At 50.4% G+C, this 15,135-nt stretch overlaps 1 protein-coding gene across 2 annotated transcripts in view; it reads left to right on the top strand.

Annotated features, from left to right (window-relative positions):
• PCNT (pericentrin) overlaps positions 1 to 15,135 on the top strand; it is a 271,822-nt gene that overhangs the window by 52,607 nt on the left and 204,080 nt on the right. For both annotated transcript variants that reach the window (XM_045032451.1, XM_045032450.1), the window contains exon 5: positions 825 to 974. In XM_045032451.1, the coding sequence (XP_044888386.1) occupies positions 825 to 974 (150 nt within the window). The remainder of the gene's footprint in view (positions 1 to 824; positions 975 to 15,135) is intronic.

Below are 15,135 nucleotides of genomic sequence, written 5' to 3'. Positions count from 1 at the left end.
AAAGCCCCTGGCAGGCCGGGCTGGTTTGTTTACCTGCCGCGTTTCTGGGTAAAGGCTCAAATAATATGGAGCATCTCTTCTTTTTTTTTTTTTTTTAAATGGAGATCATTCTTCTGTGCTCATTTAAAGTGAGTTTCAACATGTAGTCTATTTTTTTTCTTTTGCAGAGCTGCTGGTAGTGGTGATAAACGGGGTAAATGTGTGTGGGACAGGGGGAGAGTTTTTGTGTTCACCTTATAGGCTCCTGGTTTCTAGGACTTCCACACGGAGATGAACTGCACCCCACATGCTTGAAGAGGGTCATCCTGCATCCTCTGTAGCTGCAGACTTACTTTTTCCTTTTAGGAGTAGGAAACCAAGAAGTTTGCTGTCATGAGAAATACTTTAAAGAAGCTAATGAGATGAATATGGAATAGGATTGACATACCGCAAATCATTAGCTTTTTCTCACTTGGATGAGAAGAGGCGAACATCTCTGCTCCATTCATCCTAGATCAGTACAGCCTGTCTTTTACATAACGGGGGCACCGAGGATTCAGTTTTTCCCTGTAGAAATTCTACACTTTGTTTCGCCCTTTACCTATTAAAATGTTTGCAGTTGCTAAAAACAATGTTCTAAATTGGCTTCCCTTACCTTTTGAGATCAGTGGAAGATAAACTTTTTTCTTTGCACTTTTCACAGAAAGATGACCGCTCCTGTGGAGCAAGTTTTACTGATGCCTCAAGTACAATGCAAAGAGCCTGTTCTTTGTTTTTAATGAAGGTTGATGTGTCTAAAGTGCTGAAAAAGTCTAGTGTTAAAGATGCATTAATGTTTCATGTAGGAGCTGGAGACGGCTGTCCAGGAACGGAATGAGATAATAGCTCAGCTGACAAGTAACCTTCAGCAGGCAAGGCAAAATCGGGATGACATTCAGGAAGAGGCCTCACTCCTAGCTGATCAGATCCATGGTTTACAGCTTCAGTTACATGAGGTGTGTGCTGGCTTTTTAAAACTGTTACCAGAAAATGAGGTTCAGAACATTAAGTGGGAAAAAAGTTAGTAAATCTTGATCTTAGCAAATTATATAAATCCCTTCTTCCCTTTTCTTCTCGTTAACATTTGGTTTAAATGTGACTTTCAGGCATACTAAACTAAACCTGAATTAATGGCTTGATTTTTTTTTTTTTTTGTAGTGCAGTTTATTGCAGTGCATAGGAAGCGCGCTCCACTTGCTGGGGAACTGGACTGAGAGGCAGAAGCTTTGGGTACTTTCATGGCTCTGCCATTGATTTGAGGTGAAACCTTCAGGAAGTCACTTCACATTTTCATGCCTCTGTTTTTCCCTTGTTAAAGTAGGGGGAACTTTTATCCAACTTCTTGAAGAAAGCAGTTTGAGTTCTATAAATGAAAAATACTATAAAACTATATGCCACTATAATATATATATATATATATATAAACTGATTCACAGGATTGGTGCAATGTCTAGTTTTTAAATAGTCTCTTGGAGAAATCCCTTCAGTGTGCCAGATGCCTTACAGATCTCACTCTTCCTTCAGGGTAGGCCACGCAGCCTCACTGCTGCCTGCTTAGGCTGAACCTCTGGACTACAGCATTGATGCTTCACATTGTGAACTCTCTTCAGTGAGTCCAACTGAGATAGACTCCTAAGAGAGACTTGTACACTCATCAGGGACTAATGCACTTCACCCAGTATTTACAGTGACACTCAAGCAGCATTTTCAAAACAGTAGGGTTTGTTAGTCAACGGGAACACAGCATTGGAAGTTCATAGATTAGCACAGAGAAATAAAGGTTAAAGCATAATCCATTCTGGTCAGTGCAGAGCAATTGAACAGACTCAGGGCATGTCTACACTACAAAGTTAAGTCAATTTTATGTAAGTCGACATCGAGCCTCTGATTTAAGCAAGTCGATCTTGCGTGTCCCCGCTATGCTCATGTTGGCGGAGTGCATCCTCACTAGCAGAGTTTGCATTGATGTACAGCGCACTGCACTGTGGGTAGCTATCTTACAGTGCAGGTAGGCGAGTGGAATTTTGGCTTGGTCTTGCAATGCCTTATGGGACCAAAACATATTTGCGCAGATGGTTATGGGAGCATGGCATTAGCCTCCCATGATGCACTTACCTCCCTGAAATCAATGGCAAAGAAGCCAAACCTTTTTCGTGCCTCTTTTCCTAAGCTTGGGTTACCTGCGCAGACTCCATAGCATAGCAAGCATGGACCCCTCTCAGCTGTACTTTGTTGTGAGCATTACAAACACCTCGCGCCTCATCCTTCAGTATTTACTCAGTTGAAGCAGGAGCCACCGTGCAGAACAATGTGATGCTGCGCAAGCAGCCCTGCTGGAAGCCATGGAGTGGAGCAATTTTCAGATGCTGGTGACAGTCGTGCATCACCTTGACAGGGTGGAGCCCCCCTTCTGGGCCCGGGAAACAAGCATTGGCTGGTGGGACTGCATCATTGTGCAGCTATGGGATGATGAGCAGTGGCTGCAGAACTTCTGAATGCGTAAGGCTACTTTCATGGAACTGTGTGAAGAGCTTTCCCCAGTCCTGAAGCGCAGCTATACTAAAATGGGAGCTGCTTTGACAGTTGAGAAGCAAGTAGCGATAACTCTGTGGAAACTTGCAATGCCAGACTGCTACCGGTCAGTGGGGAATCAGTTTGGAGTGGGTAACTCTACCATGGGGTCTGTTGTGATCCAAGTTTGCAGGGCAATCAGTAGACTTCTGGTAAGAAGGGTAGTGTCTCTGGGCAACGCACAGGACATAGTGGATGGCTTTGCCACGATGGGGTTCCCTAACTGGACGGAACGCATATCCCTATCTTGGCACTAGACCTCCTTGCCAAAGAGTACATAAACTGAAAGGGGTACTTCTCAGTGGTGTTGCAAGCACTGGTGGATCACAGGGGCCATTTCACCGACATCAACGTGGGATGGTCGGGAAAGGTGCATGACGTGTCCATCTTTAGGAACTCCGGTCTGTTCAGAAAGCTGCAAGCAGGGACTTTTTTTCCAGACTGCAAAACAATCATTGGTCATGTTGAAATGCCAATCGATCCTGGGAGATCCAGCCTACCCCTTGCTCCCATGGCTCATGAAGCTGTACACAGGCAGCCTGGACAGCAGTAAGGACCGGTTCAATCGTAGGCTGAGCAGGTGCAGAATGGGTGGTGGAATGTGCCTTTGCACGTTTAAAAGGCTGCTGGCATTGTTTGCTTAATAGGTTAGATCTCAGTGAAAGCAGTATTCCCATTGTTATTGCTACCTGCTGTGTGCTCCATAATATCTCTGAAACAAAGGAAAAATAGTTTCTGGCAGGGTGGGAGGTTGAGGGAGATGGCCTGGCAGCCAATTTTGAACAGCCAGACACCAGGGCAATAAGGAGAGCACATCTAGGGCCTCTGCATCTCCGTGACTCTCTGAAAACCAATTTCAGCAATGATCCACAGTAATGTGACACTTATCTGTGTTGTTCCTTACTAAGCTGTCCCCTTCATTCTTTTTTCTCCCCTGTAAACTCCACCTCCGCTAAGCATAGTGTGCTGAATGAATAAAGAGCCTTTTCTCCTCAATCCGTTACATTTTATTATACTCGCGAGCACATAGAGGCAGCAAAGAAAAGTAAGATAACCTGGGGCAAAAGGGCTGATAACACTAGGTGAGGGGAGAAACAAGGACAGCTTGCTTATAATTGCACTGCAATAACAATCAAAGGTATGGGAATGGCTGCCTGCTGGACCTTGTACCCTCCCCTGGAGCTGAGTGCAAGGGATACCGAACGTTTCCCCCCGGCCTCATAGGACATTTGGGAGAGGAGGATGTGGAACTTGGCGATGATGGCATCAGGTTCAGCATAGGCTGCAGAGGGACTCTAGCATCCAGCTGCCTTTCATGAACTTCAGCCAGATGCTTCAATGTGTCTGATTGCTTCCTCATAATCCACAGCATCTCTTCCTGCAAGGCACGCTCTTGTTCCCTGCATGCTCTACAGTCTTCCCTGTCCTTGTGCAGGTTGTTGGACAGTGTAATCCTCCATGCACTGAGCTTCTGTCTTGTCACTCTCAGAGTAGCGCATTAATTAATTATGTCCTCCCGATTCATCTTTTTCCGCCTTCTAATCTGGGAAAGTCTCTGTCCCGGGGTGGAGGAAGTGGCGACGGACCAGGTTTCAGCTGCAAAGAATACAAAGCACAGGTAGCATTGACAGTGCATACATTGTTTCTGGTGCAAGGTTAATTTTGTTATAAAAGAAACACTTCTCAATGCACTTCCCTGCAAGCCTCAAGGTAATCACAACTGCTGGCTACTGCAAGAGTCAGTTTTCTGCTTCAGCCATGTTGAGTATGGCCACGAGACATGGACGAGAGGTCTTAAGAACATAAGAACGGCCATACTGGGTCAGACCAAAGGTCCATCCAGCCCTGTATCCTGTCTACTGATAGTGGCCAATGCCAGGTTCCCCAGAGAGAATGAACCTAACAGATAATGACCAAGTGATCTCTCTTCTGCCATCCATCTCCACCCTCTGACAAACAGAGTCTAGGGACACCATTCCTTACCCAGCCTGGCTAATAGCCATTAATGGACTTAACCTCCATGAATGTATCTAGTTCTATTTTAAGCCTTGTTATAATTCTAGCCTTCACAAGTTCCTCAGGCAAGCAGTTCCACAAGTTGACTGTGTGCTGTGTGAAGAAGAGCTTCCTTTTATTTGTCTTAAACCTGTTGCCCATTAATTTCATTTGGTGACCCCTAGTTCTTACATTATGGGTACAAGTAAATAACTTTTCCTTATTCATTTTCTCCACACCACTCATGATTTTATATACCTCTATTATATCCCCCCTTAGTCTCCTCTTTTCCAAGCTGAAGAGTCCTAGCCTCTTTAATCTCTCCTCATATGAGACCCGTTCCAAACCCCTAATCATTTTAGTTGCCCTTTTCTGAACTTTTTCTAATGCCAGTATATCTTTTTTGAGATGAGGAGACCACATCTGTACGCAGTATTCAAGATGTGGGTGTACCATGGATTTATATAAAGGCAATAATCTATTCTCTGTCTTTTTCTCTCCCCCTTTTTCTCTCTCCTGTTTGCTTTTTTGACTGCTGCTGCACACTGCATAGCTGTCTTCAGAGAACTATCCATGATGACGCCAAGATCTCTTTCCTGATTAGTTGTGGCTAAATTAGCCCCCATCATATTGTATGTATACTTGGGGTTATTCTTTCCAATATGCATTACTTTACATTTATCCACATTAAATTTCATTTGCCATTTTGTTGCCCAATCCACTTAGTTTTGTGAGATCTTTTTGAAGTTCTTCACAGTCTTTGGTCTTAACTATCTTGAGCAGTTTAGTATCATCTGCAAACTTTGCCACTTCACTGTTTACCCCTTCATTTATGAATAAGTTGAATAGGATTGGTCCTAGGACCTACCCTGGGGGAACACCACTAGTTACCCCTCTCCATTCTGATTTACCATTTATTCCTACTCTTTGTTCTTTTAACCAGTTCTCAATCCATGAAAGGATCTTCCCTCTTATCTCATGACAGCTTAATTTACGTAAGAGCCTTTGGTGAGGGACCTTGTCAAAGGCTTTCTGGAAATCCAAGTACACTATGTCCACTGGATCCCCCTTGTCCACATGTTTGTTGACCCCTTCAAAGAACTCTAATAGATTAGTAAGACCTGATTTCCCTTTACAGAAACCATGTTGACTTTTGCCCAACAAGTTATGTTCTATGTGTTTGACAATGTTTTATTCTTTACTATTGCTTCAACTAATTTGCCCAGTTCTGACATTAGACTTACTGATCTGTAATTGCTGGGATCACCTCTAGAGCCCTTTTTAAATATTGGCGTTACATTACAAAGGACGGCTCAAGTCTGGGAATCTCCCCAACATCCTCAGCTGTGAAGACTGAAGCAAAGAATTCATTTAGTTTCTCCGCAATGACTTTATTGTCTTTAAGCGCTCCTTTTGTATCTTGATTGTCCAGGGGCCCCACTGGTTGTTTAGCAGGCTTCCTGCTTCTGATGTACTTAAAAAACATTTTATCATCTTTTGAGTTTTTTGGCTAGCTGTTCTTCAAACTTCTTTTTGGCTTTTCTTATTACATTTTTACACTTAATTGGCAGTGTTTATGCGCCTTTCTATTTACCTCACTAGGATTTGACTTCCACTTTTTAAAAGGTGCCTTTTTATCTCTCACTGCTTGTTTTACATGGCTGTTAAGCCATGGTGGCTCTTTTTTAGTTTTTTTTACTTTTTTTTTTTTAATTTGGGGTATACATTTAAGTTGGGCCTCTATTATGGTGTCTTTGAAAAGTGTCCATGCAGCTTGCAGGGATTTCACTCTAGTCACTGTACCTTTTAATTTCTGTTTAACTAACCTCATTTTTGCATAGTTCCCCTTTCTGAAATTAAATGCCACAGTGTTGGGCTGTTGAGATGTTCTTCCCACCACAAGAATGTTAAATGTTATATTATGGTCACTATTTTCAAGTGGTCCTGTTATAGTTACCTCTTGGACCAGATCCTGCGCTCCACTCAGGACTAAATCAAGAATTGCCTCTCCCCTTGTGGATTCCTGTACCAGCTCCTCCAAGAAGCAGTCATTTAAAGTATTGAGAAATTTTGTCTCTGCATTTCATCCTGAGGTGACATGTACCCAGTCAATATGGGGATAATTGAAATCCCCCACTATTATCGAGTTCTTTATTCTCTAATCTCCCTTAGCATTTTGTTGTCACTATCACTGTCCTGGCCAGGTGATCGATAATAGATCCCTACTGTTATATTCTTATTAGAGATTCTGTGGAACATGTGGATTCATTTAAGATTTTTTACTTCATTTGATTCTACATTTTCTTTCAGATATAGTGCCACTCCCCGCTCTCCCGCATGACCTGTTCTGTCCTTCCGATATATATTGTACCCCAGAAGGGGTTGTGTCCTATTGATTGTCCCCACTCCATCAGGTTTCTGCGATGTCTATTATATCAATATCTTCCTTTAACACGAGACACTCTAGTTCACCCATCTTCTAGCATTTGTGTACAAGCACTTTAAAAACTTGTCACTGTTTATTTGTCTGCCCTTTTCTGATGTGTCAGATTCTTTTTTTATGTGAACGTTTCTCATCTGATCTGGCCCATACGTTATCCTCTTCCATCCTTTCCTCCTGGCTAGAACCTAGAGAATCTGTCAATAGACTCTCCTCTAAGAGAAGTCTCTGATCCACGTGCTCTGCTGTAGCAATCAGCTTTCCCCCATCTCTTAGTTTAAAAACTGCTCTACAACCTTTTTAGTGTTAAGTGCCAGCAGTCTGGATCCACTTTGGTTTATGTGCAGCCCATCCTTCCTGTATAGGCTCCCCCTATCCCAAAAGTTTCCCCAGTTCCTAATAAATCTAAACCACTCCTCTCTACACCATCATCTCATCCACGCACTGAGACACTGAAGTTCTGCCTGCCTGGCCCTGCGCATGGAACTGGAAGTATTTCTGAGAATGCTACCATAGAGGTCCTGGATTTCAGTCTCTTTGCTAGCAGCCTAAATTTGACCTACAGGACGTCTCTCCTACCCTTCCCTATGTCATTGGTACCTACATGTACTATGACCACTGGCTCCACCCCAGCACTACACATAAGTCTGTCTAGATGCGTCGAGAGATCTGCAACCTTCGCACCAGGCAGGCAAATCACCATACAGTTCTCCCGGTCATCACAAACCCAGCTTTCTATGTTTCTAATGATCGAATCTCCCATTACTAGCACCTGCCTTTTCCTAATGACTGGATTTCCCTCCCCCAGAGAGGTAACCTCAGTGCGAGAGGATACCCCAACGTCATCTGGAAGGAGGGTCCCAACTATGGGAATGTTTCCCTCTGCTCCCATTGACTGCTCTCCTTCCCTGAGCCTTTCATCCTCCTTAACAGCACAGGGGCTGTCTGACCGGAGGTGGGACAATTCTACAGTGTCCTGGAAAGCCTCATCAGCAAACCTCTCTGCCTCCCTTAGCTCCTCCAGTTCTGCCACTCTGGCCTCCAAAGCCCATACTTGGTCTCTGAGGGCCAGGAGCTCCTTGCACCGAATGCACACACATGCCACCCACCCACGGGGCAGGTAATACATGCTGCATTTGGCACAATAAACTGGATAGCCCCCATCTGCTGCTGAGCTTCTGCCTGCGTTCTCTCTTACAGCTACCTAGGTTAATGATAGGGTTTTTGTTTAAAATCAAGAAAATTTGATTATAGTTTAGGTTAAAAGTTTTAAAGACTGGCAAGTGTACCTCGCCCCCTTCCCACTCCCCTTCAAAACTCCCTGTTAGCGGTCCCTGGTTGCTTGCTCACTGCTTTATAAAGCCCTGGCCTTCCTGATAGCCCCGCCCTCTGACTTAGGCTCAGCCAATGAATAGAGGCTTCTAGATTTCAGATCTTGGTTAGAAGCTCACAGCTTCCAACTGCCGCCACAGCACATGTCCTTCAAACAAACAAACGGATAGATAGACAAACACAAGCTCAGCACACAGCAAGTTACCCACAAACACACACTACAGACAGCCACTTACCCTAAAGGTCCCATTTTTGCTCCTCCTTCACCTGGAGAACTTCCTCTCGAAACTCCCCACACAGCAATAAGATCCAGCATCTCCTGTGCACTCCATGCTGGAGCGCTTCTGTGGCCTTGAGTCTACATTATAAGCTGTACTGATGAGCTTTCCACGCTAATCAAACAGGAAATGAAAATTCAAAAGTTCACGGGGCTTTAACAGTGGAGTGGCTGTTTCAACTCCACAGCATGTCAGCAGGTACACAGGAAAGTGCTCTCCAGAGTGGTCACAGTGGAGGCCAGTTCATTCAAATTGTACAACACAGTGTCTGTACTATCCCCATGTTGACCTGTGAATGTTGATTCAAGTGCTACACCTCTCGTGGAGGTGGAGTACAGAAGTCGATTTTACAGGCCACTTAGGTTGGTGGAAAGGACTTGGTAGCTTAGACACATACATTATTAAATTGACCTAATGTGGCTTATGTTGACCTAACTTTGTAGTGTAGACTAGGCCTCAGACTTTAAGGCAGGGGTTCTCAAATTGGGGGTTGGGACCCCTCAGGGGGTCGTGAGGTTATTACATGGGCTGTCAGCCTCCACCCCAAACCCTGCTTTGCCTCCAGCATTCATAATGGTGTTAAATATATAAAAACGTGTTTTTTTAAATTTATAAGGGGCGGTCGCACTCAGAGGCTTGCTATGTGAAAGGGGTCACCAGTACAAAAGTTTGAGAACCACTGCTTTAAGGTCAGAAGGGACCATCAAGTCTGACTTACTGCACATTGCAGGATTCAGAACCTCACCCATTCCTGAAATAGACCTCATACCTGTGGCTGAATTACTGAAGTACTCAAATCATGGTTTAAAGACTTCAAGTTACAGCAAATTCACCATTTATACTAGTATAAACCTGCAAGGACCTGTGCCACATGATGCAGAGAAAGGTGACCTTCCTCCCTCCCCACCCCCGCCCATCTCTGCCAATCTGATCTGGGGGAAAATTCCTTCCGACCCCAAATACAGCGATCATTTAGACCCTAAGCATGTGGGCAAGACCTGCCCGTCAGAGACTTGGAAAAGAATTCTCTGTAGTAACTCAGAGCCCTCCCCATCTAGTTGTCGGAGAAAAACTCAGTTCTCGCTTTTTGTTTGGGTGCAGCAAAATCAAATACTTTATTATTTCTCAAGCAATTGCAACAGAGGGAGGGAGTGCCCTAGCACACAGGGTCGCCCCAGTCCCGGACAGGTCTCTCAACAGGTAAACAATTACAACAAGCATTTATACCTTTGTTACAGACAATAATAAGCAACAGCTGCATTTTGTTTATACATAGGCCATCCTGCTATCTTATTTTTCTCACTTCTAGAAGACACCAGTCTACATATTTTGTTCTTCGAGTGATTGCTCCTATGCATTCCATTGTAGCTGTGCGCGCCGTGCGTGCACGGCTCTCCGGAACATTTTTACCCTAGCAACTCTGGCGGGCCGGCTGGCGCCCCCTGGAGTGGCGCCGCTATGGCGCCCATTATATACCTCAGCCGGCCCGTCCGCTCCTCAGTTCCTTCTTCCCGCCCGTGACGGCAGTTGGAACAGTGGAGTGCTCCCTTACCTCCACAACCCTAGTGTTTCTCCATAGTTCTAGTGTATATAGTGTTAGTAGTTAGTTAAGTTCTTGTTATAGTTGTATATATATATAGTGTATAGAGTTAGTAGTTAGGGAATTAGAGGGCTTACCCCTCTTCTTCCGCCCCGGTGCGGGCTTATGCCCGGAGCACCGGGGTTCAAGCCCTGTGCGGCTTGCCAGCGGCCCATGCCGGTCAGCGACCCGCACGACTCCTGCCTCCGCTGCCTCGGAGAGTCGCATAGACCAGATAAGTGCCCGATTTGCGTGGCCTTTAAGCCTCGTACGAGGAAAGAGCGGGACTCCCGGCTAAAACAGTTACTGATGGAGTCTGCGCTCCAACCTCCGGCACCAGCTCCATCGGCGCCGAAGCCTACCTCGACGAGCAGCGCACCGGCAGCACCGAGCCGCTCCGGTACCGAGCCGGCACCGAAGACCCGGCGCCGCTCCCTCTCCCCGGGGAGGAAGCACAAGGTGCCGAAGACGGCCACTGCAAAACAGCAGCGGAAGCCGTTAGCCCAGCCGCCTCCGACGAAAACGGTGCAGGCTGCAGCAGTGCACGCAAAGTGCACCGGGCCGTTGACTCCGGCGCGGCAAGGCCCGTCGAGTTCGGCACCGCTCAGCTCCCCGGTGCCCACCGAGGAGGAGCTGAGGATCCCGTTGACGCCTGAGGCGTTCGCGACGGCGAGGGAGCTAATCGACCTGACGTCGGCTCCGTCCCATCAGCTGCCGGCACCAGCGGTGCGGACACTTAAGTCCCTCGGCAAGCCTGCGATGATTCGTCCTCCATCCCCGGGCGACCGAGGCGACCGCGGCTCCAGGATCCGGACTCGATCCCGGTCCCTCTCGCGGAGACGGTCACCGCCGCACCGCTCCCCATCCCGCCGGCGATCAACATCGCGACGCCTCTCAGCGTCTCGGCACCGGTCGCAGTCCCGGCACCGCTCTCCATCGCGGGGCCGGTCGTACTCCCGGCGGCGCTCCAGGTCCCGGTCGAGAAGTCACCGGCACCGCAGCAGGTCCGCGTCCCGGCACCGCGGACATCATCGGGACTCCCGCAGCCGTTCAAGGCGCCGCAGATCGAAATCAAGATCCGTTTCCCGGCACCACCGGTCGAGCTCCCGGCGCCGCCGGTCGAGCTCCCGCCGCCGCAGGTCGAGCTCCCGGCGTCGTCGATCTCCTTCCCGGCACCGGAGATCTAGCTCCCGGCGCCGCCGGTCCAGCTCCCGGCACCGCGCGGAGCGGAGGTCCCGCTCGCCACTTGCCTCCCGAGACAGCCAGCACCGACCTTCGGCACCAGAGGCTCGTCTCACGCCGGCGCTGGATGCCCGCCCAGGCGCCGCCACTGCTCCACCCTGGCCTTCAAGGGAACCCTCCGTGGCCTCCCCTCAGGGCAGTGCGGTGGACTTCAGAGCCGGGTCACTTCCACCGGACCATGGACCCCAGTATTGGGGGCATTGGGTACCCTGGGCGCAGTATGAGCAGGGACTTCCCCTGCCACCCAGGCAGCCGGGCTCGGCGCGGTCGGTGCCAGTGGCCACCATCAGTAGACCCCCCCCCCGTCTCCACCGACTCAAGCAGACGCCCACGGCCCACCTTTAGGGCAGGACTCACTGCCACCAGATCGCCAGGCGGTGGAACAACAACAGGAGGAGGTGCTGCCGGGCCACTCCTCGTCCTCCTCTCCCGATGAGGCGGTGGCAGGGGCGTCGCCATCAGAGCCCCCGCCTATTGACCTCAGGGCGCACCAGGACCTTCTCCGAAGGGTGGCAAAAGCCATTAATTTGCCCATCGAGGAGGTACAAGAGGTCGAGGACCCTATTACCGATGTTGTGGGAGACGAGGCCCCCGTCAGAGTGGCGCTCCCGTTTATCCGCACCATCCAGAAGAACAATGCCACCATTTGGCAGTCACCTTCCTCCGTCACCCCCACGGCGCGCGGCGTGGAAAGGAAGTATTCAGTCCCGCCCAAGGGGTATGAATATCTGTACATACACCTCACCCCAGACTCTCTGGTGGTCCAGTCAGTCAATGACCGCGAGCGTCACGGACAACCTGCCGCTGCGCCGAAGTCCAAGGAGGCCAGGCGCATGGACTTATTAGGGCGTAAGATTTATTCGGCGGGCGGTCTCCAACTCCGCATCGCTAACCAGATGGCCCTATTGTCCAGATATGCGTTTAATATCTTGGGGTGCCTCGCAAAATTCAAGGAGCTGACCCCTCAGGACTCCCGCCCCGAATTCTCGGCGCTGCTGGAAGAGGGCAAATTAACCTCCAGAACCCTGATTAAAGCGGCCGTGGACGCAGCTGACTCGGGGGCTAGAACGGTGGCATCCGGAGTGACGATGCGCCGCATTGCGTGGTTGCAGTCTTCCACCCTCCCACCTGAGGTCCAGTACACCCTCCAGGACCTCCCGTTTGACATGCAGGGCCTGTTTTCTGAAAAAACGGACGCCAGGATTCAGACCCTAAAGGACGGGAGGGTTGCAATACGGACGCTGGGCATGCACACGCCGGCCACGCAGAGGCGTTCGTTCCGTCAGCAGCCCTACCGACCCTTCAACCAGGCCAGGTCTCGGCCGTTTAACAATCGCCGCACGGCCCCCTTCCGCCGTAGACCGTCGGGGGGACGGCGCAACCAGGCTCAGGGCTCGTCCAAGGCTCCGCAGGCTCAGAAGCCGGCCTTTTGATGGGACGCCCGAGGTCGGCCCACCACTCTCCCCCCAGGATCCATCCCTTTTGTTTTCGAATCGCCTTTCCCGCTTCCTTCCGGCGTGGTCTGCTATAACATCGGACAGCTGGGTCCTCAGCACTGTCCAGCACGGCTACCGCCTACTCTTTATTTCGCCCCCTCCCTCCCACCCACCTTCCCCGTCCCTCTTCAGGGACCCCTCTCACGAGCAAGTCCTCTTACAGGAGGTCCAGTCTCTGTTGAGCGTGGGTGCCATCGAGGAGGTGCCTCCCTGCAGGCGGGGCAGGGGATTCTACTCCAGATATTTCCTCATCCCCAAGGCGGAAGGAGGTCTTCGTCCCATCTTAGACCTCCGGGAGTTGAACAAGTACCTCTGCAAGCTCAAGTTTCGGATGGTAACCTTGGGGACCATTATCCCTTCCTTGGATCCGGGAGACTGGTTTGCCGCCCTCGACATGAAGGATGCTTACTTTCATGTGGCAATTTACCCCCCCCACAGACGCTACCTGCGCTTCATGGTCAACGAGGCCCACTACCAATTTGCGGTGTTACCCTTCGGCCTCTCCACTGCCCCGAGGGTATTCACCAAGTGCATGGCGGTCGTGGCCGCAGCTCTCCGTCGTCGCGGAATCCACGTGTACCCATATCTCGACGACTGGCTGATTCGTGGTCGCTCTCAAGAGTTGGTGGCAGCTCAGGTGTCCGAGATACTGCACCTGTTCCGGTCTCTCGGTCTCCTCGTCAACGCCGAGAAGTCCCAATTAGTTCCGGCACAGCGCCTGGAGTTCATAGGAGCGGTCCTCGACTCCAACCTCGCCAGAGCCTGCCTCCCTCGTCCTCGACACGAGACGATGGTCTCGCTCATCCGGACCCTGCAGGCCTTCCCTTCCACGACGGTGCGGTCCTGCCTCTGCCTGCTGGGTCACATGGCGGCGTGCACTTTTGTGACCGCCAACGCGAGGCTGAGGCTTCGTCCGTTCCAGATGTGGCTGACATCAGTGTACCGCCCCCACCGCGACCCTATAGATATGGTGGTCACGGTCTCGGACCCCACTCTCCAGACGCTCACCTGGTGGCTGGATCCGGAGGTGGTCTGCACAGGGGTTCCGTTCCGCCCCCCTCGCCGGTCGGTCACCCTGACCACAGACGCTTCGGCGCTCGGATGGGGGGCTCACATGGGAGACCTGCACACCCAGGGTCTCTGGTCGGCCCAGGAACTCTCCCTCCACATCAACGTACGGGAGTTGAGAGCGATCCGCTTGGCTTGTCTCGCCTTTCTAGCACACCTCCGGGACCGATGCGTAGCGGTATACACGGACAACACGGCGGCCATGATCTATCTGAACAAGCAGGGCGGGGCCCGATCCTCCCCGCTGTGCAAGGAGGCGATGCTCCTATGGGACCTGTGTGTGACCCACTCGATTCGCCTCGAAGCGTTCTTTCTACCAGGAGCGCAGAACACGCTGGCCGACTGTCCGAGCAGGTCCTTCGCCTCCCACGAGTGGTCCCTTCGCCCCGATGTGGCTCACACCATCTTCCGGAGGTGGGGATTTCCCCAAATAGACCTGTTTGCCTCCAGGACCAACAGGAAGTGCCACAGGTTCTGTTCGTTCCAGGGTTGGGCTCCGGACTCCATCTCCGATGCGTTCCTCATGCCCTGGACGGGTCCCCTCCTGTACGCGTTCCCGCCGTTCCCGCTGGTCCACCGAGTACTACTCAAGCTGCGGAGGGACAAGGCCCGCGTCATACTCGTCGCTCCGGCCTGGCCGAGGCAGCACTGGTATACCCTGCTCCTCGAGCTCTCGATTCGGGATCCCATTCCCTTGCCGTTGCCCCTCATCTCTCAGGACCTCGGCAAGCTTTGTCACCCGAACCTGCAGTCGCTGCATCTTACAGCCTGGTTCCTGAGTGGTTGACCGACACAGAGAGGGGTTGTTCGGCGGCAGTGCAGCAAGTTCTGCTTGAAAGCAGGAAACCCTCGACACGCTCTACCTACCTCGCGAAGTGGAAACGCTTTGCTCTTTGGTGCGATCAGCGAGGTCTTAACCCGTTCTCGACCCCTATCCAGACGGTCCTCGATTACCTCTGGTACCTGAAGGGCCAAGGTCTTGCGATCTCGTCCCTGAAGGTGCACCTGGCAGCACTGTCAGCCTTTCGGCCCGCTATAGATGGTCGCTCAGTCTTTTCCAACCCAATGGTTGCCCGCTTCCTCAAGGGGTTAGACCGTCTCTACCCTCAGGTGCGT

Source organism: Mauremys mutica, chromosome 10 (assembly GCF_020497125.1).
Source record: "Mauremys mutica isolate MM-2020 ecotype Southern chromosome 10, ASM2049712v1, whole genome shotgun sequence".
In the NCBI taxonomy this organism is placed as follows: domain Eukaryota; kingdom Metazoa; phylum Chordata; order Testudines; family Geoemydidae; genus Mauremys; species Mauremys mutica.
This window is presented reverse-complemented; position numbering and strand designations above follow the sequence as displayed.